The 23,225-nt window shown below is 31.3% G+C and overlaps 2 protein-coding genes across 9 annotated transcripts in view; both read left to right on the forward strand.

Annotated features, from left to right (window-relative positions):
- The window catches only part of LOC126768521 (uncharacterized protein ZK1073.1), a 39,428-nt gene extending 22,564 nt beyond the window's left edge, over window positions 1–16,864 (forward strand). For 7 of the 8 annotated variants that reach the window (XM_050486690.1, XM_050486692.1, XM_050486684.1 and 4 more), the window contains 7 exons: window positions 4,264–4,314; window positions 6,682–6,745; window positions 7,749–7,866; window positions 8,386–8,707; window positions 10,351–10,478; window positions 11,117–11,279; window positions 14,890–16,864. In XM_050486690.1, coding sequence (XP_050342647.1) covers window positions 4,264–4,314; window positions 6,682–6,745; window positions 7,749–7,866; window positions 8,386–8,707; window positions 10,351–10,478; window positions 11,117–11,279; window positions 14,890–15,078 — 1,035 coding nt within the window. In that variant the 3' untranslated portion in view covers window positions 15,079–16,864. The remainder of the gene's footprint in view (window positions 1–4,263; window positions 4,315–6,681; window positions 6,746–7,748; window positions 7,867–8,385; window positions 8,708–10,350; window positions 10,479–11,116; window positions 11,280–14,889) is intronic. The other variant, XM_050486685.1, reaches the window with a different exon arrangement.
- Window positions 11,844–14,608, forward strand: LOC126768537 (retinol dehydrogenase 11-like). The gene has a single exon (XM_050486711.1). It carries the CDS (start codon window positions 13,066–13,068, stop codon window positions 14,062–14,064), a length of 999 nt encoding a protein of 332 aa, XP_050342668.1. The 5' UTR covers window positions 11,844–13,065; the 3' UTR covers window positions 14,065–14,608.
- Window positions 16,865–23,225: the final 6,361 nt, after the last annotated feature.

A 23,225-nucleotide genomic window follows, 5' to 3' on the forward strand; every position in this document is an offset into this window, starting at 1 on the left:
CCTCTTCAACATCGATTAATCGTTCCGCTCAACGTTGGTTGAATTTGATGTTAACGAGATTTCAATTTTGTACGTGATTTATATTTTGTACTAGATTTCGTTTCTAGTTTATTTAATATGAAATGCTTCTGACGTATGCGCCGTAAAAGTAGCATAGCGAAGTAACTTTTATATTTTGAAATATTGATTTAAGGATTGCCTCATTGGTTTAGCAAAGCCCGGGATTGGGCCAATAATAAGTTGTTGATTTTGTTTCTGGCGATTAGTTCTCAGTAAGTACCCGGAATGACGAAGTTGTTTGTGTTTGACAGTCCCATCGGAGTCGCCGTCCTATCAGAGAGTGCACTTCTGCTTGCGCATATACTTGTGCACTATAATGTGTTGTGCAGATGGCTGGTCTCGATTGAGAATGGTCGCCGTGGTTGAAATGGGTCAGGATGACTTCTTGTTATTATTTCAATAAATTAGGATGGAACGAAACATATCTGTTATAATAGGATGGGACATTTTGTCGATATGACTTTTTATTTATTACTGCTTTTTGTAATTTCCTTCGATAGCAACTGTACTATTACTAATAAACAGACAAAAACATTTCTTTTTAGCTATCTACTTTTATTTTATTAAAATTGTTCTAATTAATGTTTAGTTAGCTTTCTAAGATAAAAGACAAGTAGTAAATTCTAATATTTTTGCCTTTTATCCGAGAATGTAATTGTGAAGTTTGTTATTAATTTTAAATAAAATGCAATTTTAGTGAAAATTGATTGAGCAACGTGTAGGAAGCTATTTACACCAATTTTCAGCAGTAACGGGAATAAGCGCGCCAAGGTTATAAAGTATTTGTAAACAATTCGTTTTAACAGTCCATGTGGGCGTTAAATTTATCAATCTATGCAGCTAGTAACAGAATAACACAGATATACTAACAAAAGGAAACTCTTCGTTTCTTTTTAAGGCACCTGACGTCATTTAGCATGCAATTGATAATATTTGAAAAGTTCATTATTACTTAATTTTGAAACACAAATTTTAACGGATTTAGTCGGTTCACGACTTTATTGTAGAATTGGCTTGTAATAGATATTTTCTTTCGTATACCCCTAAACTATCACGGGATTCATACTATAATTTTTCATATTTATTGAGAATATTATTTATAGCTTAGTGTTCTGTTATGAGCCAGATTATAGTACATGGTTGTATAGATAATTAAAAAAGGCACATTATTACTAAGGATATGTATTGTAGGGACATGGATGTGTATTTCGTATTTAAATATAATTAGAAACACAATTTAGCACACGCGACTGACATGATGTGACGTGACCACGTGACAGTTTGCAGACGCCGTAAGTTTTGGGGGTTGAACGTAAAGCTTTTATAAATGTTGTTTTAACATGTTTTCTTGTAACGCCGTCAAGTTCAAATATAAATTTAATTATATATTATTTTAAACTCTATATTTTTTAATATAGTGTTTATTATACATTATTATATTTTTCGTTTCGTTTTAAATGAATAACAATATAAAATGTGTTGATTTGATGATGCCGAACGTTATGGTCTGTCTATGTTTCTCTAAAAAAAAAAACATCTCAAAATTATTTATAATAATATTATTACTACAGAAGAGAAGTCTCAAAAACATTTTTTTAAATTTGTTTGAACATATGAGCTTCCTTTTTGTTTTAACAAACGACAATACACAGAAGTGTCCTAAATGTAGTTAATTAAACAAGGCACAATGTCTACGACATCGCGATCGACGACGACAATTTTTAGTAACATTTTTGTCACACCAACAAAATTCATGAAGTCGATCTAGCTCCGTAATGTAAGTCAGTAGTTTTTGCTGTGCGTTGATAGTCAGAACAAATGATTTTTTAAGTATAGATTTTCTAGACTATAAAACTAAGCGTCCCACAACGCTTCCAGCCCTCAGCTAAATTCGTCTCAAGGTTATTACTATTGTTGTTTATTAGTCAATTGCTAACGATTGTTTCTTACTATTGCGTCGATATTCTTGGACTCATTTTATTAAATAACGGGAACTTCGAAGCTAGAAATGGGAGATCAATTTAATATGTATAAAATTGTTTTCAATTACATGCTCTATGAAAGTTATGGGACTTTTGTGATCAAATATAAATATATTTTCTTACTTTATAACTTATATACATAGATACAATACGTACATGAATCTTGAAAATATAACACTTCTTTTTTTGGCAGTCGTGTAAAAATGGGCCGATCTGTAATGAATAGACAGTTTGTAAAAATAAATATCTGACATATATTTTTATTTTCAGTCGGTGTAATTTTAGAATCTTTTTTTTTTTGGTTTTAAACATGCATTTATGGTTTATATTAGTAACTAGCGCTTTACCCGCCGCTTCGCTCGCGTTATAATTCAGCATTACTAAATACCAGTTTTACTAAATACCAGCTCATTGTTAGTTATTCTTTTATTTATATAGATCAGGCTTCATATTTTGTAACCGGTACATTTTTAGGTTAGAGTATGACGAAAGTAGAGTATTTTATATACGTTTGGATGTTTGTCATAAAACTATGCATTCGATATCCATCGTATATTGCATTATCACATTTAGTAAGCAGTCACAAGATTTATATTTGCGTAAGCGTCAAAGCCGCTGCGCTGAATGTTACAAATGTGTATTAAAACTAAATTCGTGCGCCTACGATTGGCTATGTGTCAAAATGCTACAATCATAACAAGCAAATGGAACGAGTTTATGTTTGTAAATATTGAGATGACATCTGCACTGTAACTAATGGAGATGTGTGGAGTTATATCAAAGGTATTTACAAGTACAGATTAGAAATTTTACATTGAAAAATGCAGGCCAATTGCTGACTCGACTTTAGGAATAAATCGTGGTAAGCAGGAATTAATCTCGAAAGGTCCTTGACCTCTTATTAGATATTTAGATCTAGTTGTTTTTCATTTAAAAAATTATCATCATCTTTATAGTCTTCAAGATAATAAGAATAAGCTTACGTTTAAATGAATTGTGTATATAGCAATATTCAGAAATTTAGAGACGTTAAATCTGATAATGTTCTTAATTAAATACCAAGGGATAATATAAATTATAAACATTTGACATTCATACGAAAAACTAACAAAGTGATTAGTGGTCAATGCTTCTATCGAATGTCAAATCAATAACAATGATAGAAATCATTGCTTAACTAAGCAACGTTTATAAAGATCATAAATGATTTTATTACATTATACATTACAAATTTTGACAGTTATTGTCATAATGTCATTTTTATCGATCTTACTTTGAGGTATTTACTGTATTTTCTAATTAGGCAAAACGTTTTTAATTTTATAACGATTGTGTAGTTCATCTAAATATGCGCCATCTCACAAAAGATACGAAATTACTACACAGCTTGTGTATGTTAGAATAACATTGTTGGTAGTTTCGTGCAAATCTCTGTAAATGCATCTTCTTCTGAATGATTTGTTTGCTCCAGATTATCTTATTCTCAATAACGTATAGTTTATTTTACAATTGATTAATTTCTTTTAAAATCATTAGCATTCATTGAATGATTGATAGAGATTATTGAATCAAATGTTAATATACTTATTAGGTTATCTTAAGGATGCAACTTTAATCGTAATTATAGGGTTCAATTCTACCAATTTATGAAGGTTACGAGACGTTCTCGATTGTATTCCGATCCAAGTTCAACCAAACTGCAACTAGATCGTTATATTAGTAGAATAGGAAATCCATTAAGCGATTACGTTTCGATTCGATTACGATAAAGTATTATTATAAAGTAGTTTGTAGAGAAAATCGTTGAGAAGGTTTAACATTCGAAAACCTTTAAACGGTATAAATTAAAATCGCTTATCATGGCAGGGCCGATTGCTCCATTGCTTCTTCTGAATGAAGCTTTATCGTGTCTTACTGTAATGTAAATTTTTTGTGTATCTTGGGTCCGCTAGTAGCAGTATACAAATATTTTATTTTAGGCAAAATTATTTTAATTAATTAATAATATAGAGTAAGTTGCAATTTTTAGTAACAGGTAACGTTTTGTTAGTTATTAATGCTGTGCTAATTATCACTACCACAAGGAAGATTTTAGATCCCGTGGTTGCTGGCGCAGTACCTATGGGGCATGGGCGTATGTGGCGTAGTTACTATCAGGTGGCCCATGTTATGACATCGATATATAATTTAAAATCTCTGAAGTATTTCTCATTTGTTTCAGAAATACGTTGTCAGTACAGATCGCAGTGGAGACATTCATGTTCACGTTCAGGTAAGTTTAAATTTATAATTATTAGCTTTTTTTAAAAATTAAAATTAGTAAAAGGCAAAGACACTATAGTGTGTATTATTTAAAATTTTATTTTTATTAATAAGTTTAATTCGCTAATAAGATGCTTTAAGAATGGGAAAGCTGCAAATTATGTTATTAATTGCGATGTAGGTCTTTCAAAATTTAAGCATGAATATATATTTATTTCCCGAACTAACATAATTTTAGATGTTATTTATTTATAAAGTTATATTTATTGGTTATTATTTAAAAGCATTTTACGTGATGATGATAACTCTGGTGAAATCTAGAACGAACAATTTAAACGTGTTGAGTTAGTCTCGATCTTAAAATTTTCAGTTGAAAGCAACGTATAAACATCTTAAATATTGAAACTTTTGCATCTAATTTATATCGAAGGGATTTAGAATAAATATAAAAAAAAATAATTGAAGAAAAATAAATTTATTTATTTTACTTCAAGAAGCATTAATCTCATTATAATTTTACTTGGAATCAATGTTTTAATAATGCTTTAATTGGAATCAATGCTTTAATTCTACTACTATATATAGTAGTATTAAGTAGTAGTAGTATTAAAGCATTAAAGTAGCTTTTCTACTTCAAAATTATAATGAGATTAATGGCTCTTGATGTAAAATAAATAAATTTATTTTTCGTCAATTTTCTTTTTTATATTTATTCTTAGTAATATTAAAAATTGTATAAGTTATTTCAATTGGCCCAATATTCTGAATGCTCGTTACATTGGCGAAGATAATTTTCACCGTTGCCATTCGATTATTCCTTGTGAAAGTCAACGAAATGTCTACGCGAAACTTTACACAAATGTTGCTTTTTTGTAACGCCGGTCTTATACCACAGCTTATAATAAGCGGTGTGAGAAAAAAGATCCTTGACATTTCATTTATCGCGCAAATGTGGCGAAAAAATTGGCTATAATACCGACACCATTCCCACAGACCAAGACATTCAAACAGACCAAGGGTTATATTAGCCTTAATTTTTTCAGGATAATTATATTTGTTAGTAGAACTATATTGGTTGCCGAAGTAGATTTTGAGTCAAAAGTTGTTTAAAGAATTGCGTTATTCCATGCTTTTAAACGTGAACGTATAACTTAAATTTTTTTTTCTAAGATGAACTTATAAGTGTTTTTACTCGGTTTTATTCACCTTTCAGATTGCAATCTTTCAGTTTTGTTACAAATAGATATTTAGGTAAATTTTCGCTGCTACTTTTTTGTATAAATTTAGGCTGTCGAGCAAATAGGCCACCTGATGGTAAGTAAGATGTGTATATATATCTGTTGTAAGAAATGTTAACCATCGCTTACGTCGCCAATGCGCCACCAAACTTGGGAACTAAAATGTTATGTTTGAGAATGTCCCACTGCTGGACTAAAGGCCTCCTCTCCCTTTTTGACGAGAAGGCTTGGAGCTTATTCCACCACGCTGCTGCAGTGCGGGTTGGTGTAATAGAAATGTGGCAGAATTTCAGTGAAATTATACATATGCAGGATTCCTCATGATGTTTTCCTTCACCGTAAAGCTCGAGATGAATTATAATCACAAATCAGCAGATCAACATCCATTTTTATACACTGATCTTATAATAATCATATAGATATTGGTGGACATTGTTTTATTACCAGTTGCTATGACTGACTATGTCTATTGACTTATTAATTGATTAAATCTATATTTTGTTTATTAACCTTTTGTGCTGCGTACCAGGGAATAATTCCAAGATATGGACAGGTAATTTTTTTTTCTTTATAAATACATACTAAATTATTATGCTTAGTATGCAGCATATATTACGTCTTTTATTTTTATAATAGGTACGACAATTGCTTGCGCTGTACCCTTGTAAAACAACTTCATTGGAGTTTCATTGATTTCATTTTATACCGTTAATCTTCATCAGAAAGACTTAAAATAAATATATATGTTATATAAAAAATAAACAAATAAAACGAAGTAATATAAATAAATATGTAGAGTACCAATTGAATTTAATATTATTACCTTTTTTTTCGTAAGCTATAAAAGATTTTTATATTTCCATCGGAATGTTAGTAGTGACTGGACTAGTGTTTCAATAAAACAATGTACGTTTTTTTTTTCTTTAATATAGTAAGTGGGCTTTAAATGTCCGAGCATTTTAATAGTATTCTTTCCTAAGGAAGTTCTAATCACAAAGAGGTACACAATTTTATATAATACTTTTATATAATCTCCAATTAACTAGTACCATTTATAAAGTACATAATAAACAATCCGATTATTGAATTTAAAATGAAAAAGTGCGTACTTATTAACTAATTTTTTGTTGCTATTCCAGGGCGATTTGAGCCAGCAAGACAAGAGATGCGTCTTCCTAACTGTTCACGATCTCGGCACCAATCGTAAGTCTTACATACTCACTATGAAGCTTCATCATATAAAAAGAGGTCTTGTATATAAACCCTACCGAAACTATTTTGAGTTTCGAGTATTTTATTTTATTTCATTTTATCAATAGAAATTGTCTTATTGAAATATGTATATAAAAATATTGTAACAATATATATATTAATTATAAGCTAACATAACATATGAAAAATTAAAAAATTCTCTAATTGACGAAAAACATCTTTAACTAAAATAAAAAATAATAACGAGTAGTGGAATTTGTACATTAGGTTGTAAAGTATATTATGCTTGAAATTAGAGTCACATTTTTCTTAAATATATGAGTCGAGATAGCTCAATGGATACACTTGAATCTCAATATATATCAAATATTGTGGTTGCAAGCCAGGCCAAGCACTAGTTTCATATGCTTCGGCAGTAAAAGAATACATAGTAGACGTTTCGTGTGAAAATCGCCCATCATTCAAAGTAACTTAAATTTTGGTATATAAAGATATTTTCGATTACACCAAATATATGGTTGAACAAAGCGTGAAAAAACACTGGTGGTAGAGCTTTGTGCAAGCTCGTCTGGGTAGGTACCACCCACTCATCAGATGTTCTACCGCAAAACAGCAGTACTTGGTATTGTTGTGTTCCGGTTTGAAGGGTGAGTGAGCCAGTGTAATTACAGGCACAAGGGACATAACATCTTAGTACCCAAGGTTGGTGGCGCATTGGTGATGTAAGCGATGGTTATTATTTCTTACTACGCCATTGTCTATGGTGGTTGGTGACCATTTACCATCAGGTGGCCCATATGCTCGTCTGCCTTCTATAAATAAAAAAAGAAAAAAAAAGCGATATCACTAAGAACACGCTGAGCCAAGTAAAGTATATACTGTATTTTGTTTAATGCACAAATTATTACATCAATTTATTTCGCATATATGTATATAATATAAATAAATATTAAGCATATACATATAAACGATAGTAAATGTATTGTTAACTCAGATACTTCAATGGTGGATTTTATAAACCACCCTGCTATGGCCGAGATCAAGGAGCGGTCCTGCTTCATACACGCCGATGTTCCAGGACACGAGGAAAATTCCCCTGATCTACCTGAATCGTGAGTTTACTGTAATTTTTATTATTGCGCTCTCACTGGCTAGAATACGTTTAATTTTAAATACATTGTAATTTTTACTTTATATGTGCTAGTAAAGTTAATAATATATTTTTTTATGTATACTTTTTATGTATTCTATTAATAAAAATATTTAAAAAAAATCGAAAATAATTGAATATGCAATAAAAAGTAATTAAATTATCTCATTTTTATTAAAATTATTTTTTTAATTCTTTAAGAACATACTTCCAACAGATTTGTTGTTAGAACAATTATATTAGAAACTTATTTTTTTAAAACCCAATTGAGGTTTGAATCTCCTTTTTACATTTCTGTTGTGTTTCTAACTAGGTAATTAGGGTATACCTATTTAGTTCATTAATAAATAATTGCGTAATTTAAATTGTAAATATAAAACAAATTCAATTTTGCAAAAAGGACTAAGGGATAATTTAGAATAATTACAATGTCTAGTTAAGGATAATTTAAATAATATGTTTTCTTTATTCTTCATTTCAGCTATCCGTTCCCATCGTTGCAAACTCTTGGCGAAGACCTTATAACAGTGTTGGACTTCCTACACGTGAAATATGCCGTTGGTCTCGGGGAAGGCGCTGGGGCGAATATCCTCGCTCGATGCGGATTGGCCCATCCGCGTCGTCTGCTCGGTCTGATCCTCGTCAACTGCACGGGCTCTACTTCATCTGTAGCCGATGCGTTCCGCACGAGGTTCTCTCGCTGGAGAGGAACTAATTTCTCTCAGTCGGAGGAAGATTTTCTCATCTACCATAAGTTCGGACACGTGAGTTTTACGACAGAGATCCTTGACTATAACTATCAGGTAATGTTTCTTTGTTTTGCAACTAACATCACTAAAAACTAACGCTTAATTTGGACAACTGTATTTTTTAATTTGAAATATTTTAATTACTATTATCTTAAAGGTTGATAAGTTTAAAGAAAAGTCTTAACAGTTTAATTTAATTGATAGTTTGATTCGATAAAAATTGACAGATATTTATTAACACTTTACCTTGATACAACATTAAATGATTTATCAACATTAAGTTATTTCTTATTTTTTTAAGTAAATGTAAAATCATTTTAGAAAAACGCAACAAACAAACTAGAATTGCGTCAAACATCAAATACAGTTGTTCAAAATTATATCGATTGAACCATAAATCAGGTAAGGAATTTGTTTTTTTTTTTGCCGTTTTCTTTTTTGTATGGAGCTGATTGTTTATGTGTACTGCTTCGTGTGTTCTTGCCTAATATGTGTGTAAGTAACTAAGTAGTGTTAGATTACATTTGTATTGCCATTATAAAACATTTTCCTTATCAGCTTTCTATTTATTTTCTTAGAATTTTAACTTTCGATTTTTATTTAATTTGTAAATAAATAAGGTAAATAAACAGTCTGTAACTGTTCTATATATAAACATGTGGATTTTCAATATATGTTATCTCAATTGATTGTAAACTAAAGGCTTTTTTTCATAAATACTTACAATTTCTAATTATTTTCTTAACTTGAAGCTCTTATATTAACAACAAAATTGACGTTCTAAGAAAATAGATTACATTACTAACAAACTAACCAACATTAAACGTATGCATTTTAATATAGTTTTTGAAAGGAAAATAAATCTACTAAAAATACAGTTAATAAATTAAACACAATGAAATAAAACTAATTAACTTACAAAAGTCTGTATAAATTGCTTTCTTCGTTCATATCTTTTAAAATCATTATAGATTTTTCTTTCTTAATCTTTATTATTTCCGTATATTTTATTGGTTATATAATCGTATATCTAACGTTATGTTTTCTAAATATATATATATATATATATATTATCAACGATTTTATTAGATGGATCAAAGAGCGTTAGGTGACTTAGCGTTGTTATACATTACCATTTTTTCATCGCATGAACTACATACTTATTACTTTAGATTTTTTGAATTATATACTTAAAGCTTTCTCATGAATCATTCCTTTCATTGGTGGAAGCCTTATGAAAGTCCGTACAGTATTTGATTTTATCGCATTCAGAGATAGACTGATTGACGCGGCAGGAAGGGCTTTGTTTTATACGTATTATACATGTTGGATAATTTTATGCTTTCCGATCTCTCATTTATTCGGGCCGGCGAGTTCGAGTTTAATAAGCTATCTATTTTAAACTATGAACTAAATATATTATAAACACAACATTTATATCTATAGATTGATCTGGTTTCTATTGTATTTGGATGATTTGTTGATATTGTCGTAGATAATTTTAATGTATAATCAATTTAATTCAATTTTTCGAGCTGCCGTTGCTGAAATATATCAGGTCGATCACGTCACGTGTCTCAATATATTTTTACAGAAGTAAAGCGATAAATACTCGTGTCATTGAAGTGTTATAGTATTTTTTATGAGTACGATAATGCAAAAATGGACTTAATATGAAATTTATATAATTTGAATAGCAAATCACGAGCGACTCCACGGAGTCAGGGGAGCGTGAGCGCGAACGCATGCTGTCGGAGTACCGCTCGCGTCTTCGCGGGAACCTGAACACGCATAACATAAAACAGTACGTGCGCGCTTTCATCAAGTAAGTAACTGACCAGTACATCGTTAATTATCATATATTAAATAATAGTGTTTCGTATAATTGTGATGTTGAAACAAATATGTTGATCTCTTATGGCTCCCGTACATTCTCATTATTAATTAAGTTTATATCTTTATATACATATATAACTCCTCCTAATCCCCGAACTGAACTCCTCCTATTCGACTGGAACGATTTTAAGTTGTAGGCCCTGTTATGCTACCATAGAGCTGGCGAGTGGATAATTTTCTACATGGAAATTATGTATTTAACGTATTTTTCGATTCATCGTATAAATTTATTAATTAAATTGAAAAAATAAAATCCAATGAAAATAAATTATTTCAGTATAGTTTTTAATTATATTCTTATAAATAATAATTTTCTGCTATGTTGCAAAAGGCCATCAGTTCGCAAAACAATTAGAGATAATTAAATCGTTATTATAAGTGAGTCAATTATGCATACACGTTAATACTATAAATGTTTACATATTTTTCATTAATTTATTTTTGTTCTTTGTATTATATTTTTTCTTTCTTTATAAGAGTTGTGTATTCTTTAACTCTCAATTAATAAGCTTTTGCTTAACAGATGAATATTAATGACGTCTTAATTTTTTACTATACTTGTTTCAGTCGGAAAGATCTAATCCTTAAAGGCTGCCAACCGGACATACTTCTGATCACTGGAATGTTAAGTCCATACGCCACTGTGGTAGAGAAGATGTACAAGGAACTTGATAAGGACAAAGTGACTATACTCAAGGTAGAGCGTGCTGGAGATGTCCTAGCTGAAGCTGTGAGTATAATCAAATTTAAAGATAATGTTTTTATCTACTTGCAAATTGTTTAAAGTTATTATTTAAACTTCCTATAGCGTTGACATGACAGATAAGCAGATTAATTAAAATTATATTATATATTCGTCAATACAATATGCTAATTACATATGGATCTTGAATACTTCGATGCTTTATTTATCATGATTTACTATAAATATAACTGCTTAAAAACGCTTTCTATAAACCTTTGTTAAAAGAAAAATCTAAATTATCAAATATAGCGTCAATATAATACCATTCATATGAACAAAACTCAAACTATTTTAATTGGCACTGGTGACAAAATTGAGAGGCCTATGTCCAACAGTGGACGACGAAGGGTTGATTATGATGACAATAAATAGTACCGGAGCCGGTCGGCTCCTTTTATTACTTCACACGAAGCGCGTTCAGGCATTTTTAATGACAAAAAAGGTGCAAATGCAAAAATAAACTTTACTACAATCACTCAAAACACTGTTTCCAACGTGATAAAAATCTGCTCTCCTCTCCGAGCCGGTCTGTGTGAACGGACCCTAATGGTGTTATACTATTTTGATGCGTGTATTCTTGAAATGTTATAATTATTATGGTCAACGTCGCGTATAACTTTCTGACATTTCACGACCGATTACTGCGGTGACTTTCGAGTTAGTTCTTAAATAATAACCTAGATGTTAGAAGAACAAAAAATACAAAGCGATATTAATATGATTGAATACAGAGTTTGAAGCTATGGGTTGACTTTAATGTGCTTAAAAACATTTTGAGGAAAATTTACCACATTAGTATCCATCAATCCGCAATGGAATGCATCGCAGCGAGGTGGAATAAATTCTCACTTCTTTTTTTTTTCTTCACACCAAAAAGAAAGAAGACCCAGCAGTGGGACATTGACTTCACTCACATTTATCCATAACATTAATGACAATGCTGAAAATGTACTATAAACAATAACGAAGGCACTCTTATAATAAATTAGCACTCTTGAATTTCTCAAAGCGAGTAAAATAATCACTACACACTGCAACTATATTAATAATCTAGTATTGTCTAAGTTATGCGTCTTCTCAAATATTCCTCGCATCTTAATCACAGTATTACGAAGTGGTTATGTGGTATTAAGGTTGCTATTGTATAGAGTGACAAGATTAGAAGTAATATTGCGTTGCATCTATTTACTTATTTTCGTTTTCTAGTGTATATTTATCTTAACTGCTTCTCTTTAATGTATTGCAAATTCGACATAAAGTTTTTTTTTTTTAAATAATTCCTTACGATTTCTTAAGGTTTTTAAAAAAAAGTATTGCATACTGCAGATTTCGATCGCCTGACGTGAAATTTAGTGCATAGATATTTTTAGGCAGAAAGATTCGAACTCGGGTACATTATCGTGTTTATCAATGTCATATGGTACACTAAATGTAATTTAAAAACGATTAATTATCAGCAACGTGTGTTGACTCATTTTCAATTATTGAAATTTATTTATTTATGTATTATAATATTATGAATTTATTCCTAAGTTGATTATTTTGCGCGAATGTTATTTAAAACGCACATCATGCTCGTATATATTTCCTCGCTACTGAACACTAATATAACGTCTCCGGTATTACATCGCTTGAAAGTAAAAGTGGGTGGAACTGTACGAGTTACCACGATAAGCGCAGTTACTGCCGCGACCTGTTTGGTGCGCTCTTGCGGGTCAAGCAATATAATATAGTTTTTAAGAAAATTCCCTTTAGTGCTGTGTTACTAAAAATGATTATTCTGTATTTAATCATTGTTATAGTAATGCTAGCTATGGTTGTTGGCTTGTATCAGAAAAACACAAATATAATATGCAAATCTAAAAAGAGACTTGATGGAAAAACGGCTATAGTTACTGGAGGAACGTCAGGAATGGGTCTCCGTATTGCCACGGATTTCGCTGATAGAGGAGCTCGAGTGATCGTAGCTTGTCCATTTGTCGATGAAGGTACTCGTGGGAGGAAATTCATCGTCGACAAAACTGGCAACGAAGAAGTTATTTTTAAACTCCTTGATCTATCATCTACTGCATCGATACGTAAATTTGCGGATGATGTCATCAAAACTGAAAAAAGACTGGACATTTTAATTAACAATGCAGGTGTTGGTAACGTCGAAGATTTTACTACAAAAGATGGGCTGAATTTCACAATGCAAGTGAATTATTTTGGACAATTCTTATTAACGTTATTACTGCTGCCTTTATTGAGAAAGACGGGAAACACCTTGGAACCTTCTAGAATTGTGAATACAGCGTCAATTTTGCACAATATAGGAAGCGTTAATTTTGATAAAATAAATTGTCCCAATTATTGGTATCCAATACGATTGTATGCAAATAGCAAACTATGTTTGATATTATTTACTCGAGAGTTAGCAAAGAGGTTGAAAGATATAAAAGAATTTAATGTTAAAGTTAACTCCGTGGATCCAGGTGCTGTTGGTACTACTATTTTTAACACGGCAGGAAAGTACTACGGTGGTTTTATAACATTTTTATTCTCGGTTCTATTCAAAACTCCTTGGGAGGGTGCGCAAACCGCTATCCATGTGGCCTTGGATAAGAAGGCTGGGCTCATGAGTGGGGAGTTTTTTAAGAATTGCAAATTATCTCGAGCCAAACAGACTGCGTATGATGATCAATTGGCTTGTAAACTTTGGGAAGAATCTCAAAAACTTATTGGTTTATGTAAAGATGAATATGAACAATGTTTTCAAGTCTTAAAATAATTGGTCCAGGTCACTTTCGAACAAAAATAAATCATATGCCGTCGTTATGAACGTATCGATTTGTATGATTTCTTTGTTTTAAAGGAAATTATTTTAAAGGTAATGGTGATAATATAGTTTATGCATTATCTTTAAATATACGTTAAAAAATATAAATAGAACAGTAACTGTTTATTGAAGCGATCATTGACATAATACGAGCTATGAATGAAGATTAAAAATTTTATACTCTCAGGATCTTTTTTTTTTCATTGTAGCCGTGAAATAAATTTAGACCTCCATACTTGTATTTTTTAATTTATTTTTTAAAAACCAAAGATTAAAATCATATTCACGGTTATTATTCTAATCGAATTTAAGTTTTTTTTAGGCTTAGATAAGTATTAATTTATATAAATTGCCATTTATACAACCAATTATAAAGCCATTAAAATTATTCACCATTAATTGAATATTTTGTAATGTGATATGCGTGTAAGTAAGTACATGAATAAATGCGACATTAAAACAAAAAATATTAATTAACACAACACCTTGTTTTATTGACTGCCTTTAATTTAATAATTTTAATAGATAATATCTAATAATTGAATTAAAATCCTACTATACTAATTTAAAATTAAATTAAATTTTAATTGTATTTCTTCGATTTGGTTGTAACTTTAATTTAAAAAAAAATTGTGGAATTAATGTGGAATAAAATCGCAGTATCGAAATAATAAAAAATATATATATTTCTGTGATTTAGTAACTATAGAAAATGCAAACGCAATATCGTTTTTAAGATATACATATAGGTATGATTATCATAAAAATTGTTTACAGCCGGCAAAAGTAGCACAGTCGTTGCTATTGTTCTGTCAAGGTCAAAGCCAGTTGACGTCGTTACCACCACCAGGAGTCGAACGGCGAATGTCGCGTGGAATATCGATGGAGGAGTACGACAAGCCCAACATAAGAAGGTTGTCACTTACTCCGAGCGTCGCGGAGTCACCACCGCTGAGGAAATTGTAAGATGCCATTTCACCCTATTCCAGATGGAAAATTTATATCAATATATTTATAAAAAGGTAAATATTTGTAAAAATATTTAATGGACCGTCTAATAGTGACTCACTATGTCATATATATATATATATATATATATATATATATATATATATATAAGTAAGTACATGAATATATATATATATATATATATATACTAATATGTTTTTATATATATCTCTTTCAAAAATAGTAATGTCATAATGCGATGAATAATTTTATTTATTATTCATCGCATCATGTTGTCTGCTTAAAACGGTCACAAAGTGATATGCAATATTGACTATTATAATTATTAAAGGATATATCAAAATAGCATATCACCGTAAGTCGACTTTGAACATTTTACAAGTGTAATATAGTGTGAGTTCAAACAGAATTGCACAGCTGAATGTTTTCAATTTGAAATAAAATGATAATATATTTTATATGTATAATGTATGTATTGTTGATTATATTGCAAACAAATGAACGTAGGTATTCATTGCGTGCTATGTTATAACCTATAAAAATATATTATAATGTATAAATATGTTTGTTTAATGGTTTAAGTTATCTACTTATTTTTACTTACTGGTGAATACTTTAAGATTTGAAAAGCGTTCTAAGATTATAATATAATATATTACAGTATATTTTTTGGAGTATATAAAACTTGTCATAAATTATATTATATTAGATAATAAAAGCAATAATATAAATATCCATAAAAAACTAATTTAAGTATCTTTTTTTCATATAAATATGTTTTGTAAATATTGATATATTATATTGATATTGTAACACATATTGAATTAGTAAAATGTAATCAAAGTTCAAAGTCATTAATATATATTATCAATCAAATGATAATTATATTGTGTATCAATATTTTTATGTTATTTTAAGTAAAAACGCAAATTAGATTTATAACGCCAAAGGGATCATAATGAAATATTATAACTAGAATTTTTTTATACTTAAGTTTCTGTAGGCAGGGGCGGATTTACTAATAGACCGAATATGCACAAACAATTAGGCAAAACTTGGTTGATTTGCTTTTTTCGGTAGCGCCTTCTGTGTAGATTACACGTCATGGCTTAAAAACCAAGGACTGCGACCATCGCGACTCGTAAAATAAAACTTTAATTCTTATAAATCATTGCTAATTTTTCGCTCTTCATAAGGAGTATTTATAAGGCCTATGACTTCTAGCATGACAAAGATATCAAATCCGCCCCTGTCTCTGGTTTTTTTATTCTACGAACAATTTTACATAAATATGGCTTAGTCGAGGATAATGTCTTTGGGAAGTTTTTGTGTTCGGAGCATTAATCCAACATATTAATAAGTTATCTAATGAGGAGACTCTGAAGTGACTCTTAATGCAGACATTGACATCAAAGCCTTTGAATATCTTACACTGATAATGCTTTTTTTTGTAACTGCAGACAAATAATACATTTTTGTTGATATCTACAATTAAATTAATCTCAAATTCTATTTTAAAGAGTTTTAAAGGAGATCCCTAGTAAGAGATAAGTTGCTATTCCTTTATTCAGTTTTATCTTTTAATTTTTGTTTTATGTGTATTTTGTAGTTCAAGTATAAATAAATAAATAATTTCACCAGCTCGTCTCGTAATCAAAACTCTATATTGATGCCAAGGATCATAAACAGACGGATATGCGCTCTTTCCTTTCCCAATAGAACTGTGAACATAAGTGTGTTGTTTAGATATAAATTGTTTCAACATATGGACAGTACAGTACAGTTTAAGGTAGTTTATTGAAAATGGTCATAGTATGGATCAAGGCACATTAAAAAAGGTCTTTATAAAGTAGGTCGTGTATCTCTTGTATGTGTTGAGAAATGTTTATGTAGTTAAATATTAGACGTGTATGTATCAATTATGCTACAATTACATATTTATTATTAGGGATTTTTTTCTTTAAGAACATAATATGTTCAGTGATAATGTCAGTGTAAAAGAGGCCATTTTTGAAAGGTGCATTTTTAAAAAAAAATTTTTTTTTTCATACGCGTCTCTATAAAAATAATTATTTATAAATTATTTTTATAAATATAAATCGAATCGTTATATATGGCAATATATTTTTTCTTCCATTATTTTTTCTCTATACTTAGAATGTATTCTTAATTACTCAACAAACTACGTTTTATTATAATTATAGTTTAGTCGTTTTAATGAAAAATAAAGAGAATAAGGAAAAAAATCCTTTGTTATCTTTAATTATATGTTTTTATAAAATTATGCTCTTTATATTAATTGCGTACATGTTAAATGAATTATAATTATGTGATTTGATACTTTACAATAAATAGTTTTGAATGTAGCGTTTGTTTCATTAGCCACCATCAAAAGTAGTTAAAGTTATTAACATAACATAATAAAGTTAATTTACTTGTTTTAAGTATATAATCAGAATACATAGTAATAGACTACTAAGATTTTATCCTTAATCCCTCCTTTCATTCTCTTCAAACCAGATTGTGTTAATTATCATTTTATAATTAAACGCAGAAGTACTTAATGCATAGAATAAAAATGTATTTTTTTTTTGTTATGGCGTGATGATGATTGCCTCTCTTTTTTAAACAAGCTTTTAAACAGTCTTTTAATTTTATACAGCTTATAACTGAGTTTCCAAAATGTAGGTATTCGAATGACGGTCGAAAAATGATGTCGTTAATCGCTTATTAAGCTATTCAATGACTTTGATATTGTCTTTTAAACAATTAACAGGAATAATTTGCATGAAAGAGAAATTCAAAATTCTTCGTCAATTAATGTCGAAACTTTGTCTAACCCCCAGTTCTTGTTATCTCTACGATGTAACTTAAAACCGATGGTAGCTTAACATTCAATTTAATCTTATTAAAGATGACTGTCACATGATATGATATGATATGATAAAAGTCACACCGTGTCACTTTTTTTACTACTTTGTAAAAATATTACAAATTCGATATTATTGTTTAAACAAATCTAACCATATAAATTTACCGGGTCAAAGAACATACATACACATGTAATATGAAGAAAATAAATATATTTAAACTTAAATTATTAATATTTTAATTTATTTATTTTTGGAGTTAGCGACCTAATAAAAATCCACTAGAATCAAATCGGGAAAGTAAAAAAACTTGAACGATAGGTACCATGAATTGAGTGAATCGAACTTGCAAACACGCGTCGACTGCTGTGTTACTTTGCTCAACCGACATGTGCCGTCAGCACATCGCCTTTTTAGTTGTACTCCATATTTGGCGTGACGAAATCATAACAATTTATTATTAGATTATTATAATACATTAATCAATCAGTCAGTACAGGGTACTCAAACAATTGTGACGTGTCGTAAATAAATATATATTATTCCATCGGTCTTTGAGTATTGGTTAGCCTCATACCTGGATCCGTCTCTCAATAATATACGCCAGTATCTCAAGATAGCCTACACGCTCAAGACACAATAATGAAGGTATTTTAAATCGAATCATTACTTGTGATAAAAAGTTGATACTGTAGGATAATCGGAAGCGCTTGTCACAATGGCTGAACCCTGGAGACACAGCCAAATCCTGCCCTAAACGAAAATGGACAAAGAAAAATTTACTTGTGAGTGTTTTGTGGACTAGCGCTGGTTTCGTTCACTACAGCTTTCTTAAATCTGGCTAAACGAATACGGCAGATATCTTTTGTCAGCAACTGCAAACCATGAAGGAAGAACTAATTGCTAAACAACCGAGATTGGTCAATCGCTCTAGGCCACTGCTGCTTCACAACAACGCAAGACCACACACTGCACAACAAATAACCACTAAGTTAGATGAGCTACAATTGGAATGTCTGCGACAATCACCTTACTCCCCGGACCTTGCTCCAATATATTACTATTTTTTTCCGGAATTTAGACAACTTCTTACAAGGAAAAAATTTCAACTCCGATGCGGCAGTCCAACCGCCTTCAAAGAGTTTATTGATTCTCGCCGCAATGGTTTTTTTAGTAAAGGGATCAATGAACTACCTATGAGATGACAAAAGTACATAAATAACAACGGTGCATACTTTTATGAATTAAATATATTAAAAAAAAATTGACCGAGGCGCCGAATGCGCCCCGAACAACGGAATACCCACTAAAAAAACCAGCGGTACCCTTTCCGTCATAGCGAGGAGCGCCACGGGATCGCTTGCGCATGCTACCGCGACGCTTTGACGGGCAGCCTGCCTATGCAGGCCTCCATTCTCTAGGGGGATTACCAGGGTACTGACAACCCCCCTAGTTCCGGCGACGCCTATTGCGGCGGAGGGAGAAGGTGCGCATAGCGCTTCATTCTTCTCCCCGGTCTTCTTCGGCGGACCAGGTTTGCAGTGGCGTCCTCTTCCCGCTCCTACTCCGTGGCCTGCTTTTGCGACATCACATTTTCACAGAAGGAGACCATTTCCGACCGACTCCTCGCTTCCGAGCATCGCGTTGTTGATGCTCGGCAAGGAGAGGTCTCCGCCGACAACTGCCGCCAGAGAATGCCTCTGGGGCCCCCACGCGGCACATTCCGTCAGGGTGTGTTGCACCGTGTCGATTGGCGCACCACACTCGTGGCAGGAAGGTGACATTTCCCGCCGTGCTATATTGTCGCCGTCAACCTAAACGAGAGCGTGCCTCGTTTTCTTTTGACGAGGGCTTGCTGGGCTAGAGCCCTGATCCGCCCGACATCCGCCGACCCTGGACGGTCGCCGCGGTCTCTCGCCACGGCCCGGAAGCGGTACACCTCTGCGAGCTCCTTCGCCTGGAGTACCCAGAGCGGATCGCCCGCGAGGAGCGTCGCCGCTGTCCAAGACACCGTATGATACCCTCTTATCGCTCTCACCGCTATGACCCTCTGCGGCCTCCGCAGGATGGCCCGGTTGTGAGCAGTGAGCGTATCGACCCATATCGGGGCACCGTACAGTGCCATCGACCTCACTACGCCGGCATAGAGGCGCCGACATAGCGATCCCGGTCCTCCCACGTTGGGTAGGAGGCGACCCAAGGCGGCAGCTGTGGTGACGAGTTTCGGCCCGAGTTGCATGAAGTGCTGCCAGAAGTTCCATCGCCCGTCCAGGATACTCGCCATAACAGGACGGTGATACTCGCCCCCCGAGGGCCTCTCCGAGGACCGTAGACAAGGAAAGCCTCCGTTTTTATATGTAAGAACCTAATATTTTATTTTATAAACCAGAAATGAAGTAATTCACTTCCTTTTAAAAAAATTTTGACGACAGTTATGGAATTGTATTGGAATTAAAAACTTAATATGTATTCAATGACATGTATTAAATATTTTTAATATAAAAATACAAGGTTAATTACTCGAAAAGTTGTCTAGCAGCGTTTAACATATATATCTTTTCTTTGATAACTTTTCTTATCTTGACATATTTATCACAGATATTCAAAGGAAGTGGTTCTTTGGTTGGATTTTTATATTACAATTATTATGCAATGGAAAAAAGTAATACTTATGTATCTAAAATTAAAGGAATAATTTTAATAAAATAATGTTGAGGAGGAAATGGAGAGGGGGTTGTGGTGATCGGTACCAAATATCCTTTTCAATATTCCAAAAATTGTAATGTTGTTACGTTACAAGTTTGTTGGATATTAATTAATGTCTGATAAAAATGTAGCATAAAATCGGACTAAGTTCATAATATTGTCAAAATATTACAAGGAGCTAAGAGCTAAGATATAATTAAAAGCGATTTGAATTTCCAGATTTTTTTAATCTAAATCATTTTATTTTTTTATTTATATTTGGGAAACATACAGTGTGTTATTACATAGAATTAAGGAATTATTACTAAATCATAAACCAATAAAGTTTCCACTTAAAAATAGTACAAATGTTAGAGTATGCATGTAAAAAAGACAACAGAAAGAGACAAAAATACAATGCAATCTACGAGTACAATCAAATCGACTAATTACAAAGTTAAAAAAAAAAAATCAAGAAGTTAAATTACAATAATATTAATGAACATAAATATAAACAATGTCATTAAAAATATTTAAATTTGATTTCAACAATTAAAGTAACATCATAAATCATCAATTTATGGCAAGTAATTGATTCAATATACATATACATTATTAATTTCAAAAAAATATCAATTTTATTAATTATTTATTAAACAAGTATTCTTTCAATAATTTTCTTATTTTATTAACATTCTCTGTTGTAAAAAAATCAATTTCGCTAAATCGTTTATTGTAATCGGTGCAGGCTCTGTATACAAATATATTTTGCGCATACTTGCTTCGGGTGAGTGACGGATTAAAAAGTAAGCACTTACGTGTGGTGATTCGAGAGCATCGGAAACTAATACAACCTAAGAGAAACGGGGAATCAACTAAATTATTAATTAATTTAAATAAGAATATTTGATCTCTGATCGCTCTTCTGTCAGCGAGTGATAACGTAATTAAGCATTCATTATTATGTATAAATCATGTCCTGTATAGTTATGTATACCTTCTTAAAAGTAACTAGTTGTATTATGAAATAGCCACATGAATATTATGGACAAAACGATATTAGGAATATAGAGTAAAATCGCTAACTATCTTTTTTTTTACAAATTTTAGCTGGAAAAATAATTGAGAACGATTTATTAAACTACTCGAGAGTTGTTTTATATGAAACTTAAAATAAAATGTTTAGTTAGTAGTATGACCACGGCTTTTAATTACTGCTTTACACTGGCGAGGTATATTAACTCTATAAATTTTTGTTTTTTCGCAAGAGAAGTAGAGTACCATTCTTATCTTCTTATTCTCAGATAAAACGTCGTACAGCTCTCTTAAATTACGCACTATTGATTTGAAACCTTTTTCTTGACTTTGCACCAAAGATGCTCTATTGGGCTTAGATCTGGGCTGTTAGCTGGCTAATCTAAGACAGAAACTAATTGCGATGTGAGAAATTCCTTAACGGTGCGTGAAGTACATTTTGGATCATTGTCGTACTGGAATATCCAAATAACCGGAAGTACGTCTTCAGATCACATTGTTTCTGCCAGTCTTCTCGCGAAGTTTTATTATTACTTACCTTGTAGCTTTTCACAAGTTTTACTTGTCCCCTTTGTTTTCATATGAAGCAATCACCTTTAAGACTTTTACAGCACTAGAGGGAGCCCAAATTATATGAATATCTACAACTACAGAGCCACAGAGAGTTCTGTATTTAAATTCAAATAAAAAAATAAAGTATTCACCTTTCTTAATTATGTGACCAGCCTGTAAGTAGTAATACTAGGTTCTGGTCTAATGTATAAAGTTTATCTATTAATTTTTAGCCAATTATGTGTATGAACGAATGCACCGCTAGTATGGAAAAGTTTTGCGATACCAAGACAAATACAAAAAATTATATGCAATTAGTTATTTGAAAAAATTTCCCTTTAAATAAGCGTTCTTAATTATATGACCACCACTGTATATGATTTTTTATTTCTTGACTAAAACGAATGAATTCAAAGTCACTTTTTTGTTAAATATTTAGTATAATTTTTAGTTTAGTCTGTTGGAAGAGCGCATAGATCTCCGAATAATATTATAATTTATTAAGACATGCTCTAGTGGATGCGCCTTAGCCGTAAACATTTTATTTTCGGTCTACAGATTATTAAAGAATTCTAATTCTAGAAAACAGCAAATTATTGACTGATTATTGAATATTCATTGAATATTCTGAAGCCTTAATTATGTGATCAAAATAAGACGAGGTTTGTAGAGTATAGGATAGACGAAATATTACAACAGCTGTCATATTCCGTTTACCGCTATACCACCATGATTTTAATTCAATAGAAAATATATGGGCGATAGTGAAAAAATAAATGCTATAACTGTAGAGGAATAGAGAAAACTTTGTCGACATTCTAGTGAAGAGAAAATGAAATTTCAGAATGGCTTTAGACAGAACAGGACAAGTTATCATTAAAATAAATGATTCATCGGATGAAGGCGAGGTTGAGAAAGAAAACGTTCATTAATTAATTTGTTTGTTAGAAAAAAATATTATTACGTTTAATATATTTAATATTAAGTACTTATAAAATTAAA

The sequence above is a fragment of the Nymphalis io genome, chromosome 5 (assembly GCF_905147045.1).
Source record: "Nymphalis io chromosome 5, ilAglIoxx1.1, whole genome shotgun sequence".
Classification (NCBI taxonomy): domain Eukaryota; kingdom Metazoa; phylum Arthropoda; class Insecta; order Lepidoptera; family Nymphalidae; genus Nymphalis; species Nymphalis io.

Bases quoted from the DNA above. Each gene is read 5' to 3' on its own strand.
- LOC126768537 (XM_050486711.1), top strand. From the start codon at position 13,066: ATGATTATTCTGTATTTAATCATTGTTATAGTAATGCTAGCTATGGTT.